Consider the following 23557-nt stretch of genomic DNA (forward strand, 5'->3'; position numbering starts at 1 on the left):
AATATCGTTGTGCAGTTCTCACTAAATCCAGTCTCGCATTATTCGAACTCAGATGAATCGCGACCTACCTGTAAGTCCTTCTAGCTTCTGTATTTATACAAATACAGGGCTACTATCAATGATTCATTCATTTTTAAAACGCTATATTTTCCAAAATATTATACATACAAATATGATTCTATATAAAAAGAACCGTAAGCTCACCAAGTTTGTATTACATGCACCAGTTGGCAGCATGAATTCAGTGCCTTTACAAAATGGCGACAAAGCAAGTAAAGAGTTTTTGTTTGTTGCAATATGCGAGATGTTTGTCTGTTATAGCAGTGCAACGCGCATACAAAAGAGAGTATGGAAAAGAATAACCATTTAAACAAAGCATTTTACGGTGGTATCGGAAATTTAAGGACACGCTGGATTGGGCGTGTTGGTGAGGATGATGTAGCTCTGTTCACTTGGCCCCCCCAGATCACCTGATCTAACGCATTGTGACTTCTTCCTTTGGGGGTACACTAAGGATCGTGTTTACGTACCCCCACTGCCAAGAACACTAGTAGAGCTGAGGGAACGCATCGATGCTGCAGTGATGACCATTGACAGGATGATGCTACAAAATGTGTGGAACGTGCTCGACTACTGCCTGGACGTGTGTCGTGTCACCCAAGGGGAACACATAAAACATTTGTAGAGTGTGAAGAAAACTTGGTGAGTTTATGGTTCTTTTTATATATTAATCATATGTGTATGTATAATGCTTTGGAAAATATAGCGTTTTAAAAATGAATGAATGATATATAGTAACGCTGTATATTGCGACATGAAGAATAGCGGATCCAGAGAAGACGTGGGCTGCCAGGCAATAAATATATTTATATATGAAATTACCTATAATAAATTACCACCGATTCTTTCCAAATACTTTCAATTTTATAATTCACCATTCCGGCGGCCGGTCGGGTAAACTACTTCTGGTCTTCGCCAGTACAGTCATTCTTGATTTGATTTGAGTCGTGAGATTGACTCAATTCGACAATCGCCATACCGTCTAAATATTTTAGAACTTTCAGATACTGACTGAATCCTAAATTAACCCATCTTCTCTCTAGGAACAAAATTATTTCTATAATTTTCTGTTTGTTCGCCCTTCCGGGAGGCTTGGGGCTGCGGTATGCTTTGTTACTTACTTGAAATGTGGCTGCACCTGCATCATCCTCTCCCGAACTGCCTGAATAAAATCATCGTGCCCCGCGATCTGGCTGGTGACGACGGAGAATTGATGCCACTTGTACCTCTCCAGGATACTCAACATGGCGGCAGTCTGGTGCTCCAGAGATGGCGCCAGTTGCAGCTGAAGACTCAATTGCGATCCCCTCTGAAATACACGACAAATCATTCTTTATTGTCGAATATTCACACATAAGATCATGTGCAATTGCTGGGAAGAGGCATTGCAGTGACACCGCATTACGTCATGGTCATAATGCTGGTTCTGCAGTCTAACGAAGCGGCCATCAGTTTACGATACACCCTTAGCGACACGGACCGCTTGCCGATAAAGCTTTAGGTTTATCTCCTGGAGATGCTGGGTTTGAATCTCCACCGGGACACACTGACTGATATTTTATTGGTTTATATTCCTTCTAAGCATTTCTTCCCAGGCAAATACCTAATAATTAACCCCCTACCGTTTCCTTCCGAATTCTTTGTAATTAATCATTGATCATTCATCCTACCATCGACGCTATATAGTCTAGAGGCCATGCCATAGCTCAGATGGTTAGTCGCCAGCTTCCCACAGCAGCAGCAGCCCTGGTTCAATCCCAGGGATTTGTGGTGGACGGAGTAGCACTGGGCAGGTATCCTTCCAGTACTTCGGTACCCCACCCCTCCAATTCTTATTTAACTAACGGCTCCGCTCTCATCATCATCGTTAAATAACCAACATAAAAATAAAGAAGTTTTATTTAGTCTAGATGTTGACAATACACAGAGATATTGGTTTTCGGACTTTATCCATCGTCCTGGTTTCAAGATAACTAAGAAAAACACGGCGTTTCGGAAACTGCATCTGTTTCCGCCCTCAGGTGAGGGAAAGCACCTATTCTGTTGGGTCCCTTAGAAAGAGCTAGCCTCAATCACTGGACCAGCTCTTTCTAAGGGACCAAGAGAATAGGTGTTTTCCCTCACCTGAGGACGGAAACAGATCCAGTTTCCGAAACGTAATGTTTTTCTTACTTATCTTGAAACCAGGACGATGGATAAAGTCCGAAAACCCAATATATCAGTGTGTTATACACCATCGTCAGAATCCTATTGCAACTACTTGACAACACTGTTAAATAAATAAGGAGATAAACGTTATGGAGGAATGGAAGAAAAAGGTGAGGGAAGAAGGAAGGGAGAAGAATGACGACAGAAAAGATAAATAAATGGATGGGAAAGCAAGGACTTAGCAGAATGTCTGTGTTCTCTTGCTGCTTGTTTAAAGTATCTTGGACACTGAAACAGGAGACAGTATCTACCTCTGAAAGCCAACGAATTCCGAACTATCGGTGGTATTTGGCCGCCAACACAACAAATAAAATAAAAATGAAACAACCGAACTGGTCACTTTGGTTTCATTTGATAGTTGCTACATGTTTCCGCCTACATTTGGGACCATCTTCAGGTAGTCTCATCAAATACGTCTTTTGTTATTGAACTGACCTTATATGGATTCATATTAGTGTGCTCATCATAATCATATAATACATGATACTGCTACGAAGTAGCAAGTTTTTTTCTAATTTTAAAATTTTTTCTAAAGTTTACAATTTACATATAAAATTATATAAATTTCTCTTGTCGTTGAATGTAAAATGCTGTGTTTTTATCCCGTAACTCTAGGTTGTCTTTCGCTCGGGGTTCGCTGTTATATTACCTTGAAGTAAATTACCATATGTATTACTCTCTAAGCCTTGGGTTATTTGTTATTTATATTCTGCATGGTATAGGTCAATTACTTACATGTTATAGAAGGTATTCACGATAATGCTATTAGTTTTTAGTTTGTTCTCATTTATCTTCTTGGATATGTTGCCGTGAGGGTGAGTGAATTTATTGGTTATCATATTGGATTAGATTTCGTTAAAAGTTATTACTGTTTTCATTCCGAATTTCTAATTTTTGAAAACATTATTGTTACTTACTTTCCTCAGGTTGTACTGTGTATTCCTTCTGTGTAGGTGTTTATGTCGTATCCGTTCCTGGTTACAATGTCGACTAGCTAGTGTTTATGTCGTATCCGTTCCTGGTTACAATGTCGATTGGCTAGTGTTTATGTCGTATCCGTTCCTGGTTACAATGTCGACTGGCTAGTGTTTATGTCGTATCCGTTCCTGGTTACAATGTCGACTAGCTAGTGTTTATGTCGAATCCGTTCCTGGTTGCAATGGCGACTGGCTAGTGTTTATGTTATAATGGGTATATAGCTGAGGTCATGTGATGTTCCGAGGGAAGGGAATAATTGTGTAGTTCTGCGGGGTGAGGTAGGGGTGTGTTGTGGTAGGAAGTTTTCCAGATGTGTATTATATTTTAATATGTATATACATGAAAGCTTCATCATTTGTAGTTTCTTTTTACTCAACTTGTATGTGTGAAAATGTTCAAGCATGTTAAGAAAATGACCTTTCTTTTTTATTTGTAGTACTTCCATAGTCTTCTCTATTGTACTATATGTATGTCCCGCGTTGAGTATGTGTTGAGCGTATTTAGAAGTTTGTATGTTTCTCCTTATGGCTTGAATATGGAGCCTTAAATGTGCGTCCCATCTGCTCAACGTATTTAGTGTGCAGTTTAGTTGGTACACTGCGCTCTGATTATATGTCTGTTATTTGTTCTCTCGCTTTTAGGTGTTTTTGTTGTATTTGTAGTTTTGAAGGTTATTCCAATGTCTTAAATAGCCGTGTGATAATTCTCGATTTATGGCCATAATATGTGGATATGTGAATTTTACTTTCTTCGTCTTCTGTGGGTTTTTAGGAGTAGGGTTTTGTTCTTGTGTTGATTGTATTATGTGTTGGTGGTTGGTGGTAATTGCTGTTTTTTTAATATTCTTTGTGTAATATTTAAATCTATTTTCGTGTGTAATTGTATATGTGTTCATTCTGTTAAATAAGTAATTTATTGCAGATTTCTTATGTTCATATTGGTGGCATGAATCATTGTGTATGTTTAGTTATGTAGTATTAAGTTTTCAATATGTTCCTAATGTAAATAGATTGTGTTTGTTGTGATAGTTAGATCTAGATAGTTTAGTGTATTGCGTACTTCTATTTCTGTAGTAAATTTTATTTTTGAATGTACTGAGTTGAACTCCATTAAGATGTAGTCTATGTTTGTAGTGTGTGTGTGTGTGTGCGACATGTAATTAATATGCCATCATCATATCTGAAGTACTTGATAAGCTGACGTGGGTTTAAAATTTTTATATCTTCATGTGTTCTAAGTACTATATAAATGTTTGAGCTAGGACTGCAGAGGTGGGTGCTTCCATTGCTAGGCCTTTGTTTTGTTTGCAAAATTGGTCATTGAATTGTAAATAGTTTTGTTCAAGGATGGCGTTCAACAGGGTTACTGGTTCCTGTTTTCAATTTTCGGGCATGTGATTATCGTTGTTGAGAATTTATTTATTATACATGTTTTCAATAGCGAAAGAGCAGAGTTTTGTGTTTTCGTTTATTTTTGTTTTTGAGATTATGAATAAGGCTAATAGACTTTTGAATATTATAAATAATGGGTAGTTGTAATCTGTTTTCTGTGTTGTTACCAAATTACACGGGGTCATATCCTAGAAAATAGTAATTTCAAATGACGTATTTTGAACCCTAACAATTCTACGTAAAGTTGAAGAACTCGTTATGAAATTTCCTGCATTTTACATCATCCGAGATTATTCCATGAGCTTGTATAACAGATATTTTTTTCAATAAAATAGTTAGAAGGAAAATATTTGGGGAAAATATCTTAAAACAGATTTGAATATTTCAAATATTAATTTTATCGAATGGTTAACTATTTGCTATGTCTTACGTTTTCAAAGGGTACTTTATATTCTTCAAATTAAAACTGGCACAAATTAAATAACGTTACTTACTCGTTCGAGGCCTGAATTGTCAGCGTTCCAGGCAATAACAGGAATACCTAAGTATCCTGCAAGTTGCAAGAAGTACTGCGCAGACGCTGTTTCTCTCCCATATGCTTCATAGTTAGTCAGAAACAAGATGGCGGAGACATTACTTGCTATAAACACGCGACACAAGTTGTTCAGAATCTCTGAAACAAGAGAGAAAATTTATCGCCGTGACAATATATTGGAAACTCTCTATATTCTCATTTTTTGGTCTACAGAGTCATTAAGTAATCTGAAAATAAGAATTGCAGCCAACAGGGATGGGGGAAAGCCAGGCACCTGCTCAGCTGTAAGAAACATGTTAAGTGTTTTATAAATTACTCTTTGTGTTGCATACTCTAGGAAGACCGGTAAAAGTAAAAAGCTAAATAACAAGTTTTCAAACAATCTTTGTTTCAGCCCCCTGCCTGGAAAATTTTGTCCCCCCATTCTGAGAAATCATGGCAAAGCCCTTGCAAGTCTTAGTAAGACATAATTTCCTTTATGTAACAAGGTACCAAATCAAAGTATAATTTTAATTCTGATTATTTCTGATGTTTATTTCAAATACGATTGGATATCTCAGTCGGTATAGCGACGGGCTACGGGCTGGACGGCCGGGGTTCGATTATCGGCTGGGGCAAGCGATCATTTTATTTTTCACACTGTCCAGACCGTCTCTGAGACCCCCCAGCCTTTTACCCAATGGGTATCTGGAGATGTTTTCGCGGGGATAAAGCAGCCGGGGGGTGAAGCTTGACACTCAGGTTTATTCTAGTGCCGTGGGCCAAAAAGGTGAAGTTTTTAACTACACTCCACCAAATATCTTCATGTCACGGTGCGTAGTATTTTAAGCGCAGGAATAATTTTGTTTTATGATGTAAAATTAGGACTATTGTATTTATCGCTTGGTAGTCCACGTGTCATAGATTCTTCCTGTTGCGTGGAAGCTACTCTCAGGAAAGCACTGAAAATAAATTCTTCATTTTCGTGAGCTTTGAATTTCTGTATCGCGTGACTATGAAGACTGCTCTGTTACGAGATATAATTGTGGTTTGTCTGCTATAACGCTACCATTGTTTCGCTAGAAACTGATGTTTGCATCTTCATCGTAGAAGAGTTATACCCAAGTCAAGCTAACACATTCCTCTGAAATAGTGGGAAAGGTATACCAGACTGCAAGGCGTCATAGTGCACAAGACAGCCTTATAATTTTTTCTTGCGTAGAATGCAAACACTGCGATTTAACACAAATCATCATCATCATCATCATCATCATCATCATCATTAACTGATGGGAGGGACGTCATTACGGTCCATTCCTCTGAATCTTAATATCATCTTGGTCTCTCGAGAATCTCGAGTTGAGACATATAACAATTAAAAATAAATTCTGGGAATAACTGATGACATACGTTCTTTGATATGACAAGGACCGCATAGAAAAAGACGCGTTCGACAATTCTATTGTTGCGTATATATTCGTTGCCGCGAAAATGATTTTATCGAGCCGTTGCCTAGCAACGATAAGGGGATTTTCACTAAGCCGTTGCCTAGGAACGAGGTGGGTTACACATATATACATGTAGACTGATGGGAGGGATTTATGAAGTACGCCGTTGAGATGGGCTCAGGTGCCATTATATACGCACCAAGTTTCATAAACATTGGTTCAACCAGTCAGAAAGTTGGTAAGGATGGGATACACAGACACACAGACAGCATGGAGATCGCATAAGCCTAGATTTATTTTTTCAAAATAAGGAAGGTAGTCTAAAAGACTTCTGAGAACCTATGTTTATATTGTCACATGTTTGGTTCTGCTCGTGACTTATAAGACGGGGTTCTGGATTGAATGATTGGATTTATTGACACGTTATAGACAACACGGGACTACAGGCAGTACAGCAATATCGCTGTTCTACACACTTTGCAGTTCACCGTTACGAACGTATTAGGATACCCAGTCTTCGCTAGTCGTATCCTGGCAACGGATTTATAACCGTCTCATTATAATTGCAAATTACATGTGAAGTCTTCTTTACACCTCCTAATTCCTTCTTTGCCATTTCTTCTCAGTCACCTTCGATTGCCAACTCAAGAACTCGACCAAATTCTTGAAAACAACTCACTCAAACGACTTTCTTTGTCACCTTTATAACCTCTCCGCACGGACTACGTAGAAAACAGAGTCTTCCTAATGTTGGGAAGGTTTGTTTACTAATCCGTTGCCTAGTAATGGACGGCCCATTGCTGTGCGTATATGCTTCCGCGAGGGGTTTACCGAGTCGCTGCCTAGCAATGTGTCTATACGTAAAAATATCTTGCAGGATCTCTGTGTATGTGTATACGCATATTTAAAATATACAAAAACAATTTTTGTGTTTTTACGACAACTCCGGCTCAGACTGTACTGTATCCAGTGGCAAGGTATAAAAGAGAGGTAAATTTGTCCCTGTGCTTAATTAATTAACCACCACGCCATGAAGACGTATAGGGGATTGGAAGTACAGCTTCGCTATTCTTGACCTCAGCAATAGGTGGAGGTGTGTCGTTAGTCATTTGTCAGTGACTTACTACTGCAGAGAATGATTCTGACAAAGAGATATACCAGTCTTCTCGTCAGAGAGGGTGCCTCACAATAACAAGACTGTAACTTTCAAACAGTAATAAATATCTGGTCATAAGACCTACATTGGGCTCGACACCAAGACTGACGGACTGCCTGACCGTCAGTCGCAATGTGACTTTGACTTTGATTTGAGTGCAGTTTATACCCTGAGGAGGTGGGGTCGAATACCTCCACCGCAGCCCTGCGAGTCATAGGAGGCTACAAAAACGGAAGTCTCGAAACTGAGACAGTAAAATATGGCCATGAGTCCCACGGGACTCGGACCCGAGAATGACTGCGCTGGCGATGGCCAGTAGCAAATGTAAACGACAGACCCGTCCTCTCGTCAGAGAGAGCTTCCCACAAAAAACAAACCGCAACTGTCTGACAGTATTAGAAATCTAGTCATAAGCCCCAGATGGGTGCTTTATTCCCAGACAGACTGGCCGACTGACCAGTAACCGACTGATCGTAACATAAACTCAGACTGAGAGTGCACTTTAGATAGCGCAGTGGAGTGAAGTGAGTTGGTTGGTGAGTGAGTGAGTAGAGGACTGCTGCGGTGGAGCTGGTAGCTGAAGCACGAGGACAGTTCGGGAACCCAGAAGAAAGGGACTGTCCGCCTTTAGAAGCCGTTACCAGGCAACGACTGGCTAAGACATAGTGCGTCCTCTAGTGAACTGATGAGTGTGTGAATTAGCGGTAGCGCTATAGTTACTTGTAGTTACGGGTTCTGTGTATAAGTCTTCAATAAATCCAATTACCTATCCAAACCCCGTCTATAGTCACATACAGGTGACAATATCGTAGGTTTAAAATTTAAAGACAGAGATTGGTGATATTTGTTTTGAGACATCTCTGTAGGTAGTGATACCTTCGGCAAATAAAGTTCGGAAAAAAAATTCTGTGTGGTAAACGATGTAACCAGTAGGTTGATTTTAATTTCCATCGTATTGTGGCGTATTTGCTTAAGGCAATAACTGTGAAGCCAACAGAGATTAGCAATGTCTCTAGAAACGCCTGTCACTAGGCAACAAATTCGTAACACGCAACAACTGACTAACTTGGAAGCGGTGCTCTACGGGGTCCGTGCGATAGTTACATGATGCAGCAATGTAAGAATTGTTGGGAGAGGTGTTTTCTGTGCGGTCAGTGACGAGGCGTTATAAGCAGGACAAGCCTAGAGTTTAGTTAATTGTGACAGCCGCCGGCCAGTAAGGACGTGAATTCGGAAGCTGAGGAAGCTACGGCGTTGGAAGCCGTTACCAGGCGACAATCGGTAAAGAACCAGAAGACAGAAGTATTCGTACGTGGTGTAGTGAACTGCAGTGTGTGTCAATTAGCGATACCGCTGTACTTATTTGTAGTTACTCATAATATACTCATAAACACATTTTAGTTAATTAAATATATTTTAGTGTCTCTAAAGAAAGGACTGACTCTGTTGCATTACAGATGGAATACTTTATAAATTGAAACTTTGTGATTACGTTTTTTAGGAGTGCAATAAATCCAATTATCATCCAAACCCCGTCTATAGGCCACTCGATCACGTGACAGTATGTTGAAAATGCAATCACAGCCGATCCATCGTGCGGAATTAGCTTACCGAGTTCGGGTTTAGTAACTGAGTACATTTCAGGGCAGAGAGAAACTTGACTAACGCGATTTACGAGACACGAAAGATGGGGTTATATAGATTTGATTGTCTTCTCGTGGGCCGCATCCATGGGGAAACCAACAGAACAAGACGCCAATCAAAGCAGCCGCAAAGATAACACGATCACTTTCTCACGTACGAGCAATGCAAGTTTATTCACTTGAACAAAACTCAGTTTATGTTATATTAATTTGTATAGTAGCATACGGCGATACGTGACGTTGCGTAGCAATTTACAAACGAACGTAAATTCACGAAGTTTATAAATAAAGATCTACATTAAAGGTAGATATAAATCTGTCCTTATGCTTAATTAAACAATATGCCATGAAGACGTATGGAGGAGTGGAATTATAGCTCCACCATTACCGAACTTTGCATTAGATGTAGGCGAGTGGTCAGCTTCATGCTTCGGCCGCTTTACCACCGGTACCCATTCCATAGGAGGCAGGATGGATCTCAGAGCAGGTCTGGAAGCTGTAGAGTAGAGAAAAACTTGCCCCTACCGGGAACTGAACTCGGGCTTCCCAGCCCGTAGCTCATCGCATTACCGACTGAGCTATCCCGGAACCTTAAAGATCCATTCAAATATAAACATAAACTAAATCTGTCCCTGTGCTTAACTAGCGCTGTGACATGAAGACATGTGGGAGTGGGGGTATGGCTGTACTTTTCTTGACATCTGCACTAGAAGAAGATCTATGTAATTTATGTAATTTTAAGGACAGCTAAAAGCACGCGCTTCGTCTTCCATATCTAACGAAGTCTCTGGGATGGCTTCGACCAGCAATGGGCGTCTCTTCGAAGACCGTGAGGTCTTGTGACGTCGGAGGATAATAAGGAATTTCTTCTTAGCGATTGTTTTGTTGCCGGTCACAGTAGCCGAGTGGTCTAATGCATCTACTATCTTCGCTCGCTCAGAAGCCGGGATCGTGGGTTCGAATTCAACACAAGGCATGGATGTTAGGTGTGTGCGTATGTGTTTATTCTGTGATTGGGTGGAGGCCTTTTTTTTTTGCATAGTGGGGGGTGGAGTCCAGTTGGGTCCACTCGGCACGGCGGCCACTGATTAGCATATTGTACCCGCCTCGGGTGATTATGACGCAGAATTTGGTGGAATGAAGATTGGCAGCGCCACTTTGTCCACCACAAATCCCACTTGACCAGACCCGGGTTTGATCTCGGGACGCCGCGGTGGGAAGGCAGCGACTAACCGCTTGAGCTATGGCGCGGCCCTAGGTAGAGGTCTTGCGACGAGCTGATCATCCGTCCAAGGAGTCCTACCGTCTGTAATATGTTCATGAAACTGAGAAATCAGCCCTGCGCTCCAAAGTTGGAGCGAGAGAAGAAGCAGAAAAAATTGTTTATTCGAACAGGGTTCAAATACCCTTGGATTGAATGCAGTTAAAGTTATTGGTCAGCTAAGCGAAAATTACAACACTTCTAGCAACATTCATTTTGCATCGGGGTCCTTTAATTTTCGGTACCTAGACTCAATTCGGATGCGGCTTTTTGGGTTTGACTTACCGCCCATAGATATTCCCGGTCAGATATTTCACACCAGAAACCAATTGGGACTTCAAGTTACACTATATACACTCGTACTGCAGTGATATATGCATAAGAAAACACATAAATATTTCTATAATTTTAATAATTCTGAGAACTCCAAAAATTCAGATAATTATAACAAGGCGGAAATAAATTATTTTATTCAGTGACACTTATAAAGCCGAAAAAAAAGGTCAAACGAAATAGAACCGGATTGATTTGAACTACAATACTGAACAGCTGCACGCCTTTCATCCCTTTAATGATGATGTAAAAATGAACATCAGTATCTACTCATTATTTCACCTCAAAGGAATGTGTACCCATCACTGGCTTCCCATCGCGGCGGCCCGGGTTCGATCACGGAGTCTGGTCAAGTGTGATTTGTGGTGGACAAAGTGGCGCTGGAGTGGGGTTTCTCAGAGTACTTCGGTTTCCCTTGCCAATCTTCATTCCACCAATTTCTTCATCATCATAATCACCCGGGGCAGGTACAACAGGCCAATCAGTGGCCGCCGTTTCGAGTGTACCCAGTTGGACACCACTCCCACTAAGCGAATTTAATTTAAATGTGTAAAGTAAAAAAGTAAAGCTATCCCTGTACCAGGCCGTGATGGTCCCACATTATCTAGACAATCGGCTCAAAGATGACGGTAAGGTTGTCAGCCTTACGCGCCGGCCGCGCTTTACTCCCCAGGAAAATTATGTAATTAATTCCTGGTACTCATTTCTGTTAGAGGCTGAGTGAACCCCAGGGTCATAGTGCGGCTGGAAGGATTAGGTGAATTCATAAAAGTCCAATGACCTCATCGGGACTTGAACCCGCGACCTTCCGGCTTATAGCATAGCCCCTCAAGTACCCATTATAATCTGTTGACGCCTACCTTAATGTTGGAAGTAACTGTACATTTCGCAAAAATTTCAGCCGATTTTCAGAGTAAGTAAACAATCAACTAATTTCATGGAGCCGAGTCGTTCTTGAGAAGCCAACAGCTTCTGAGCTAATCCGTACACCCCCAAAACATTACAATTCATTACCGTATTCACAAGAGGCCAGCACTGGTCGCCATCTTGAGCGAGATCAATCCAGTCCATACCACCCCATCCTATTTCTCTAAGATCTATTTTAACACCACCCAGGTCTAGGTCTATCTAGTGGTCATTTTCCTTCTGCTTTCTCACCAGAATCGTGTAAGCGTTCATCTTCACATTTAGCTATTAGACACATGCTTGCCCATCTTATCCTCCTTCAGTTGATCATTCTAATTATATTTGGCGACGAGTAGTAGTTATGAAGAGCCGGTCACGGTACCCGAGCGGTCTAAAGGGGCCCATACACGTACGAGTCTGGTTCGCGAGTTCGATTCGGCTCGGGTTCCAATGAGCCAAACTCGTCCGTGTGTGGGTCGCAAAGTTGGGAGTCAGCTCATGCGTTTGTGATGAAATTAATCCGAGCCCATCTCCCGAGTCAAGCTCGCCGAGCCGGAATCGTACGTGTATGGGCCCCTTAAGGCATGTACTGTCTTCGCTCGCTCGAACACTTGGATCGTGGGTTCGAATCCCACACAAGGCATGGATGTTTGGTATATGTATATATTTATTCTGCGTTTGTGTTGTCCTATGTTTGGGTAGAGGCCTTGCGACGAGCTGATCACCCGTCAAAGGTGTCTTACCGTCTGTAAAATGATCATGAAACTGAAAATCGGAGACCAGGGCCCAAGAGGGCTGTAGAGCCAGTGGAAAGAAAAGTTATGAAGTGCCGATCACAGTGGCTGTGCGTTCTAAAGCATGAACCATCTTCGCTCGCTTAAACACTGGGTCTCGCGGTTTCGAACCCTACTTAATGAATGTATGTCATTGTGTGTTTTATAGTAGGGAAAGGAAATAAACAGGATTAAAAGAAGAATGTGTTTGTACTTTTAGGCCTATTCACTTACGCTTTGTTATGGAAGGAGGTGTCAAAATGGCACACATAACTAAATATAATTATTCGCAGTTCTAATATATCCGTTCTACAAGCAGTCAAACTGATAACTGCAGCGAGATTGCAGAGAGGTCCCTTCTAAGGGTTTGGAGTCGGAGTTCATGGAGGTAGGCCTAGGCCCACTGGGGCTGTAGTGCCAAGGGGAAGAAAGGGACTGGAGTGCATCGAGATGCCTCCACAGGCCAGAGGGCCTATTACGAAAGGTAGAAACTGAGGAAGGATTGGCTCCATCATTAGGTCCTTATTCTGTTCTTATCAGTCGTTTCAAATTCGGTCCCGTCCTCGTCCTCAGTCCTTATAGTCATTACGCCTCTCTACGCCTTCCACTGCCTCATTCTGCTATTCTGTCTAATGGGAAGTCTAATGGGTCTGGGTTTTTATTTCATGTGGTTTTGTGTTGGCATCGTTTAGTATTAAGCTGACGGAACATTTTCAGAATTACTGTGTCATGTGGGTGGAATTCTATCGTAGAAATGTTAAGATATATAAATAATATGCATAAATAGGCTCATTTAAATGCTTAGCAGGAATATTTCTTTTTAGAGAATGATGTTCTTAGGTTGGATAGTAGTAGTCGTGGGATGTGTAGAGAAACAAACACCATGTATCAGTATCGCCACTTGTTATAAAAATAATGAATGTTCATTCATATGAAAAACATTCAAATAAAAATGCTTCCTTTCTTTATAGGGTTTACAGGACGGTAATATCTTTTAATTGGCTTTTATAAAATGTTTATGGATACCGTCTCATTACAGAAAATATAGACGTTCACTGATTAGTAGAGAAACTTGAAAAGCAGGCGTAGAAACTCTCCTGAACAGGGCGTGCCGTTTGAAACGAACCCAAAATAACAGTCATTTACTGTGGCATAGAAATAAAACCAGATGTTCCCTCGTAAGAAATATATCCGGAAAGTAAAGATACAAAGCCCAGAAAATATTTATAAAACATTTTTCGGGGGATTCACTTATAGCACTTTAAAACACACCTCTATTCACTTTTCAACACAATCACCATGGATCGCAATGCACTTAGTGAGCCTGGGAACGAGTTTATTTCTTTTATTCCAGTGCCGTAGAAATCTCCCGCCTGCTCTCTTATTCAATGAGAACAGTTCTTGGCACTTCCGGACACTGTTGAGGAAGTTCATCGACGGTTAAACGTCTGTCAGCAGGAATATTTTCATCAATTTTTGGATGATTTCATGAGTGACAACGGATGACCATCATCATGAACACCACTTCTACCCGCTTAAAATTCACGACACCATTTTGCCACGTTTTGTCTGTTCATAACATCTCCGTAAACAGAAACAGTTGGCGATGAATTTCAGCAGCAGTTTCTCCTTTCGCTTGAAGAAATCGAATTACTCCACGAACCTCACATTTGGCGGGATTTTGAATCGACAAGGCCATTTTAGACACATACTGCGAGCACACCGTTGCCGTGACTGTGACCGGTGAACTCTGCCCTGTCATACGGTTCCTAACTCACACGGCAGCACTGACATTTCTGAAAAAAATTTCCATTGCATTTTTACTGGACTTGCATCTTTACTTTCCGGATATATCTCATACAAACGACGCGCTAAACTTCCATCGTGACACCCGAGTCACTGCCACCTTGGTTGCTAGGCTGCTGCTGTTGAAAATTACGCAAAAACTTTCTAGGTGGAAGCATGACGTGCGCATGAGCAGAATGTGTGTTGATTCTGGAATATTACTGCGTATCGAAACTGTTTGTTACTGTTCGTGAAGCGTTAAGCAAATCGCAACTCGAGTATGACAACAGACCGAATGTTAACAATGTTAAAAAGAAATGTTTACGATACAGTATCTTTTGACTCAATTTGTTTCTGTGTTGGAAAGGAGCTAAAGAAAGAATTTCTGGAACCAGAATGGTGGAGTAGTTGCTCACACTACTAACACAACACCTGCTTTACTGCAAGAATTCGTGATCGGATTATTGAGCGTGGTCTTCAGCCACCCCTACCTCAGGACCTCACACCACCCGAATTCTTTCTATAAGGATTTCTGAAAAAGAAATAATCTATTCGGATAAACCACGAAACATGGAGTAGATGAAAGACTATTAAGCAGACTATTTCCGGTATTGAGCCGAAAACACTTCGCAACGCCCCACGAAACACACTTTCACGGATGCACGCGTGTGGCATTTATTAATCTGAAGTAAACAACGTTCGTTTCTAGGCAACGGCTCGGTAAGCACGTACCCGCGGCAATGGATACGTATGCAACAGTAGAGGTATTGTTAGAAACGGGGTTTTCTACGTTGGTCCGTGTCGGGAAGTTAAGAGGAAGACAATCTGAGTGACCCCGTGAGTTCTGTACTGGAGTCTGTGAACAAAATGGACAGTGACAGTTAGTTAAGGTGTCAGTTGAAAGTCAGCCTGTGAAGAAAAGACTGTGAGGTTGGTGTAAAATGGCAGCCAGCCTGACAGTTAGTCAGTTGTAACAGAGAGCGTTGGAAGGGATCCGCCGTTCAGAGAGGACTGGATCCCGGAAGCAGAAGACTAGCCATTGTTAGAAGCCGTTACCAGGCAACTATTACTGGAAAAGTCTTAGTGTATGCTCTCGTGAATTTTAAAGTGTTAAAATTAGCGATGACGCTATAATTAAGTGTAATTACGAGTTGTTAGTCTAAGTGGTTAATAAATCATATATAATACCCAAAACCCCATCGAGAGTCACTCCTTCGCGTGATAGTATGCTTCTGGAAATAATAAAAAAAAATTTAAAAGTAACTCGTCTGGTTTGTTTTGCCGATCTTATCGTTAAGGTTGCATACACTGTGTGTAGTCTATTATTTTTTATTGCTAGTGGGGTGGGACTAAGTCCCTTGTACTGCGGCCACTTCTGGCCTATTGTACCAACCCCAGATGATAGGTGAGGGTGACTGTGGAGCAATTGGTGGAATGAAGATTGGCAGGGGAAACCGAAATACTAGGAGAAAACCTGCCCCAGCGCCACTATGTCCACCACAAAATCCCACTTGACCAGACCCGGGATCGAACCCGGGCCGCCGCGGTGGGAAGCCAGCGACTAACCGCTTGAACTATGGCGCAGCCTCCCGTGTAGTCTATGTTGCGTTTTAAATGGTATTTACCTAATCTTATTAGGTATTATTAGGTATTTTATTAGGTATTAGGTATTATACCTAATGTTATTTACCTAATATTCGAATGTAGCAGAATTTTAGAATTCCTTGAAAGAGTGTATATAAGCGAATACTAAATATAAACCTGAGCTTAATGGTAAAGTCGGATTGTTGTCCTTTAACGTACATAATTGTCCACTCATAACGGATTACAACTTCATTTCTTTTCTGTCTTATTTTGTCATGGTTTTTCGTCTTTTATCGATCAATCAAAGAGCTTGCCTTTTCGTACATTATATTTAAATTCACCGGGGTATAATTTCGGTAAACTTCCATATTGCTATTGTTAAGTGCAATTTATTTTTCATCTCACATTTTCTATTTCTGCTTTATCTGAAGTTTGAGAGACTTGAGTGCTCTTTATGAGCTTATTATAACAGCGTAAGGACTGATAATGTATTTCATATTGTATTTCATTTAGTCTTAAAGCCATTCTTCTGGCTTACGTACTCTGAAAATTACGTACTTATGAAAGCGATAAAAAATTCTACTCAGTTTATGCTTAATGAGTAGCAGAATGCGACTTTTATTTTAGTATTCCTGAAGAGATATTATCCAGCAATATGGATCGAATATAATATAATATTATATTATATTATATAATATTACACCTGACGGTGGCCGGTTAGGCCGAAACATGTAAAGGTAAACCTATCCTCGTAAGATGCCATGAAGGCCTATAGCGTTGTGAGATGTTTAGGTTTCCACATTTTCTAGACAGTCGACTCACAGATGTCGGTGAGGTTGTCAGCCTTATGCGCCGGCCGTCATTTACCCCCCCCCCAGGGAGACTCCTGATACTAATTTCTGTTAGAGGCTGAGTCGACCACAGGGCCATAGTGCGGCTGGAAGGATTAGGTCAATTGAAGAAACCAATGACCTCATAGTGGATATCGAACCCGCGACTTTAAGGCTTGTAACACAGTGCCTCAACCAACTACGCTACGGAGTGCCCCTAGGCCGAAACCTGAATTGTCAAAAAAAAAAAAGAAAAGAAAAGAAAACGACGCGCGAATAGGAACTGACGTTTCACATAGACGGCATAAAGCGGAACGCAAAGTCAGATGGACCGAACGGGCTGACGCAGTGGCAAGGATCCAGACCTGTATTCCGGAGTTGGTCTGTTCGAATCTCTACAGGGACACGGGATATTCTGCGGCTTTTGGTAGTTTTCCTTCCAGGCAAACGTCGGGATAATACGCAGTATAGTCATTAATTTCGTGGACGGTGGTTTTATCGCATCATTAGTACAAGGTATTCACATACACTTACACAGATCCACATCGGCCCTCAAAATAGTTGCCGTTGGCCGCTGTGCAAGTCTGCCAACATTGATATAGCTGCCGAAAATATTGCTGAAACATATTGGCAGGAAATTCCCGTACGGCGTCTCTTGTGGTAATGACCACCTCCTCGGACGACTGAAATCTACGACCACGTAGCTTTGCTTTCAAGTGGAGAAAGAGAAAGAAATCGCAGGGTGCGAGATCAGGTGTGTACGGAGGGTGTGGCCAAACGGTGACCTGTTGCCTTGCCAGTTCCTCTTGGACAAGAACAGAGCGATGTGCAGGGGCGTTGTCGTGTAGCAACAGCCAATTCTTCCTACGCCAAATGTTTCACTAGGGGATTTGCCTAGTTTCTGGCAGAACTTGATGTTTGTCCGTTGTTCAACGTGCTACATTTTAGGTTTCCGCCACTCGCATTTAACTGCAATACACAACAGAGACCGTAGTTCTGCTTACACTGTTTGCACACAACTGCCTCTTGCTGTGACGAGAGATGAACTAACAAGGCATCATCTAGTGCCTCAACCTATCCGCTGTAATGCACCACAATGACGCTTTGCGACCAGTCAACGAAATTATTGACAGTGGTAGTATTCTGATTCGACCACAGTAAAAAATCCTTTCGAATTCGTCGATCATTAACGACATCTTCCGATACTATTTAACCTCGATAATATCAGCGTCGTTAAGTATCAACCCTGTAAGACTAATGAGGAAATTCGCTTACGGTACATGATTTTGGCGTCTCTACTAATGCTATTACACGTTAAATATTGTGACATGTTGCCCGAAATCAGGAATACTTAAGTCAGAATACACGTTCATTGCTAGGTAACGACTCCGTAAACATATTCCCGCGGCAACGAATACGCAAGCAACAATCGAGTAACTTCTGTTGTTATACAACGGCGTTGTAAACACACTTTCCCAACTGTGTTTACTGCGTGGTTCGTGCAAAGTGGTTATAAAGAAGAGCCCACTTGAGAAGGGGTAGCCGAGTTTCGGGACGCTAGCTTGCCGGGATATGAGCTTGGGAGCAGAGAAGTAAAACTGCCAGAGTCGGCAAACCAAGGCGTTTCAGAAGAAATGGAAAGAAAGGAATTATACTGTGCAAAGGCAATTTCATGTGTAATTTGAAGTTACAATGAGGCTGTTATAAAACCGTTGCCAGGATACGACTAGTGAAGACTGAGAACTATACTGTGTCCAGCAGTGAACTGTAAAGTGTGTAGAATAGCGACAGCGCTGTATTGCCTGTAGTCCCGAGTTGGGTGTATAAGGTGTCATTAAATCTAATGATAGAATCCAAAACCCGTCTTATAAGTCACGCAAAAACTATAAATCTCGATAATATATATGTGAAATTGGAATTAAGACTATAATTTAACTGCACTTTGGGTTCGAGTGATTGGCAATCCTTCACGTTCCGGAAGTTGTTAGTGAGATTCTCGTCCTGTGACCGGATGTTTGAGAGAAACTCTACCGGCACGTCCGACACTCTTCAGAATGTAATACGAAAACAACTGTTTCAACTTTTCATAAAGTTGTCTCCTGTGTGTGTAACTTTTTTTATTGCTAGTGGGGCGGGACTAATATTTTATAAAGCTAGTGGGGTGGGACTAAGTCCCTTGTACTGCGGCCACTTCTGGCCTATTGTACAAGCCCCAGATGATAGGTGAGAGTGATTGTGGAGCAATTGGTGGAATAAAGATTGGCAGGGGAAACCGAAGTACTCGGAGAAAACCTGCCGTAGCGCCACTTTGTCCACCACAAATCCCACTTTACCAGACCCGGGATCGAACCCGGACCGCCGCTGTGGAAAGCCAGCGACTAACCGCTTGAGCTATGGCGCGGCCCTAGACTTCAGATTAACTTAGGTTTGGATTATGGAGGTTCCACTTCATTCCACAAATTCTTCCGCAGGTTTCATTAAACCCCGATTTTGGAGTCTCTCACTATTTCCATTTCCATGCAACCCTCTCCCAACATCGTGTATTACACTATGGATCACATTCTTCCCAATCTTTGCAGGCAATAACTATCCCACACTCATACGTCTCGTCCAGAGCAGAGGAGCAGAAGAAGATAATCATTCATAGATGGTAAGTGTTCCGTCTATGATGCAACCTTATATAAAATACACTAAAAGTGTTTGTTAAATATTTTAAAATGTCATTAAATTTATACATTCATTCCTTGCAGCAAGGAATTTAATACATTGTGACGTGCCGCCAGGAAGGCCGGACGATAAGACGTCCATCACTGGTCAACGGCTAGTAATTCCTAGGCAGCGATACCTCGAAAATCGTTGCCCTGGAGATGAAAGTCTAACAATGGGGTTTCCATTATTATCTGTAACGAAATGTATTCCCGTGGCAACAAGAGATTCGTTGCATAGCAGCAGGCGAAATGAACCGTTCGACAAGGTATTCCCTATTCAGTCCGAGTGCAGGATATAACAGTTCGTATTGGGCAAGAGACCAGCAGAGAGGGCGGCGCCCCACAAAAACAAGACCGTAACTGTGAAACAGTAAGAAACATCTGGTCATGAGTCCCAGCTATCGCGCGACACCAAGACTCGACAGACTGACCGACCATCAGTCGCAATGTGACTGTGACTTTGAGACCAGTAAGTTCGTATAAGGACAGTTGAGGTCCGAGCAGAGCAGAAGACACTTCACCGAGATTAGCGGTGCGAGTGTGTAACACGGAAGAAGGAAGGCCTGAAGACGTAAGTGCGAATCATTGTATTTGTGAGTGTAAAGACTGTTCGTCCAATGAATATTCATCCAAATCCGAGACCCACGTAAATTTCTTGTCGCGTTGCCTAGGAAACACGCGACACTATATTTTAGTGTCTTTATATGAGGTTACTGTTGCATTACAGACGGTATACTTACGACCTAAGAATGACGCAACAATGCAACAGGATGCTGAAACATAATAATAATAAGAAGCGAACGCTACTTGAACGTATAGGAATACGAGTTTCTCCTGACGTACAAGAAGCCGGAAGAGCTCAGTTCGTAAACTAGCCACGGGCTGGACAGCTGGAGTTCGATTCCCAGCTAGGGTAATTTTTTTCTCTTCCTTGTAGCGTCCAGCCCGGCTATTTGGCTCACCCAGCCTATTCAAGGGTACCGGAGCCTGTTTTCATGGGATTAAAGCGGCCGGGGCTTGAAACCAATTACTTTATATTACATCCAGTGCCGAAGTCATGAATGGTGGAGCTATACCTCCATTCCCCCATATGTCTTCATAGCGTTGTGATGATTAAATAAGCACATATACAAGTTTGTCTCTACTTCTCATCCCGGTGTTCTCTAGATGCTTCAACCCAGATTTGAATTTTGCAGTGGGCTTTAATGCTCTCACTTTCATCTCTTTCAAGCCTTGTATAATTGGCTTGTCCCACACTGAAGGAGCCCTCGCAGGTTCTCTGGAGAGGCTCCTTTTTCCAAGGCTCTAATTTATTGGTTTAGCGTCGTTACTAGCGTCAGCTTAAAGACTTAACGCCAGGATGCCTGCCGCTGGCTCCCTAGGGATCTTGGGATCGACAAAACTAGTTTAAATATTGACACATTCGAAGATCACGAGACATTAAAAGCACAGCTTATGTAGGGGAATTCCCAAATGTCATATGACGTATTGAGCAGGATATAGAAATACAGACCGAGTTTCTGGTGCAAGAAATGTCTTGGGAATTACAGGTATAAAGAACTGGTGACATTATATTTCAAGTGTGTATTAGGAAATGAGGAACATTTTGGTTAGACATAAATGCATATCCTGAAGTGTCTGCTGTCTTATATAATTTTAATTTTTTACTGACTGATCATCTGTCTAACCGATCGACCGACCAACCAACTAATTAACTATATGACCAACGGACGATATAATTAAATAACAAGCTAACTAACCAAAAACCGACCAATCGACGAACTAACGAAACAACCAACTAGCTATCCAACCAACGAACCAACTAACTTTTCTACTGAGTAATTACCTGAATAACTAAGCACCTGCATAGACACCTAATTAAACCGTCAATTAACTACGTGAACACAGTTCTTGTGAAGCTAATACATTTTTTTTTCAAACAGAAAATTTCACAGAATTTTATGGAATCCAGTGGGTAATCACTGTTTTCGCAATCTCCCGCCATTTCGCCCTATTCTGATAGAGATTAATCCAGTCCCCGCCCTCCAAAACTGTTACGTCAACATCCATTTTAATATTATCATCTCCTATAGATTTTACATGTGGCATCTTTCATTCAGGTTTTCTTACCAAAACTGTTGTCACATTTCTCTTAACTCTCACGTGTGCTAGGTAGCACTAGCACTAGCTAGATAGTGTTGGAAACTTCTTCACAGTGAGCACTGTACAAAATCTAATGCCACACAACACAGACTGAGCCTTTAGTACACTGTTACCCTCACCCCGTTACTGTGTCTGCGCCATGTTGTGTAATTCTGGCATCTCTCCACTTCCCGCCCTCTCAGTATGCACTCAACTAATGGACTTCGGAAGCTCAGATCCTGTCATCGTCCTTTGTACAACACCTCATCTCTGTCTGTCCGTCCACTCATCCGTAATGAAAACGTGGTTCGGGCGCGCGTCGAAACACCCGCATAGCGACGCGACAGACTGCGATTATACGCGTTTAAATTTGTCACGAGGAGGGGGATTATTAAGTCAGGTTCCGTGAGCCAGCCACTCAGACACTTACCCCCCACCCGCTATTCTCCTGCAGTCTCCCGCTGAAGTCCATCCGCCATCTCAACATCTCATGGACTCCGAAGGTTCATTATTCTGTTCAGAAGAGCATACTGAGACAGATGAATCAAGTCCACATCTCCCCACCCCAAAAGTAAGGATTCATTAGCTTCCCCTCTACTCTTAGTTCTTCCAAGTTCCTGCGATGCTCAGATTTCCCATGTAAAGTTTCCTATTCACGTCCCGTTTCTCCCATGCGTTCTACATTCCCAGTTCACTGCGTCCATGTCCACTTGGTTTTCTTTTTAATAACTGGAGAAGAGACGTGGTATACGATATATCGAGAAAAAATATTTTCTCCATGTTCGATTATCATATAAAAAAGTAAAGCTATCCCTGTAACAGGCCGTGAAGGCCCACTGGGTTGTGAGACGTTGAGGGTCCCACATTATTTAGACAATCGGCTCAAAGATGGTAGTCATGTTGTCAGCCTTACGCGCCGGCCACGCTTTACTCCCCAGGAAAATTATTTAATTAATTCCTGGCACTCATTTCTGTTAGAGGCTGAGTCGATCTCAGGGCCATAGTGCGGCTGGAGAGATTAGGTCAATTGAAAAAAAATCCAATAGGTCATTGGATTTTTTTTCAAGTGCGGCTGGAGAGATTAGGTCAATTGAAAAAAATTCCGATAGGTCATTGGATTTTTTTTCAATTGACCTAATCTCTCCAGCCGCACTATGGCCCTGAGATCGACTCAGCCTCTAACAGAAATGAGTGCCAGGAATTAATTAAATAATTTTCCTGGGGAGTAAAGCGTGGCCGGCGCGTAAGGCTGACAACATGACTACCATCTTTGAGCCGATTGTCTAAATAATGTGGGACCCTCAACGTCTCACAACCCAGTGGGCCTTCACGGCCTGTTACAGGGATAGCTTTACTTTTTTATATGATAATCGAACATGGAGAAAATATTTTTTCTCGATATATCGTATACCACGTCTCTTCTCCAGTTATTAAAAAGAAAACCAAGTGGACATGGACGCAGTGAACTGGGAATGTAGAACGCATGGGAGAAACGGGACGTGAATAGGAAACTTTACATGGGAAATCTGAGCATCGCAGGAACTTGGAAGAACTAAGAGTAGAGGGGAAGCTAATGAATCCTTACTTTTGGGGTGGGGAGATGTGGACTTGATTCATCTGTCTCAGTATGCTCTTCTGAACAGAATAATGAACCTTCGGAGTCCATGAGATGTTGAGATGGCGGATGGACTTCAGCGGGAGACTGCAGGAGAATAGCGGGTGGGGGGTAAGTGTCTGAGTGGCTGGCTCACGGAACCTGACTTAATAATCCCCCTCCTCGTGACAAATTTAAACGCGTATAACCGGCGACTGTCGCGCCGCCATGCGGGGGCTGCCG

At 41.9% G+C, this 23557-nt stretch overlaps 1 protein-coding gene and 1 long non-coding RNA gene across 7 annotated transcripts in view; one reads left to right on the plus strand and one right to left on the minus strand.

The window, feature by feature from the left end:
* LOC111872686 (glutamate receptor ionotropic, NMDA 2B) overlaps positions 1 to 23557 on the minus strand; it is a 309458-nt gene that overhangs the window by 170579 nt on the left and 115322 nt on the right. For all 6 annotated transcript variants that reach the window (XM_023866807.2, XM_033754788.1, XM_033754785.1 and 3 more), the window contains exons 3-4: positions 5132 to 5310; positions 1182 to 1369 (exon numbers count right to left, since the gene is read on the minus strand). In XM_023866807.2, coding sequence (XP_023722575.1) covers positions 1182 to 1369; positions 5132 to 5310 — 367 coding nt within the window. The remainder of the gene's footprint in view (positions 1 to 1181; positions 1370 to 5131; positions 5311 to 23557) is intronic.
* The window catches only part of LOC111872688, a 21727-nt gene continuing 17476 nt past the window's right edge, over positions 19307 to 23557 (plus strand). The window contains exon 1 of the long non-coding RNA XR_002844281.2: positions 19307 to 19520. This is a non-coding gene — a long non-coding RNA (uncharacterized LOC111872688). The remainder of the gene's footprint in view (positions 19521 to 23557) is intronic.

Source organism: Cryptotermes secundus, unplaced genomic scaffold, assembly GCF_002891405.2.
Source record: "Cryptotermes secundus unplaced genomic scaffold, Csec_1.0 scaffold143, whole genome shotgun sequence".
NCBI lineage: Eukaryota > Metazoa > Arthropoda > Insecta > Blattodea > Kalotermitidae > Cryptotermes > Cryptotermes secundus.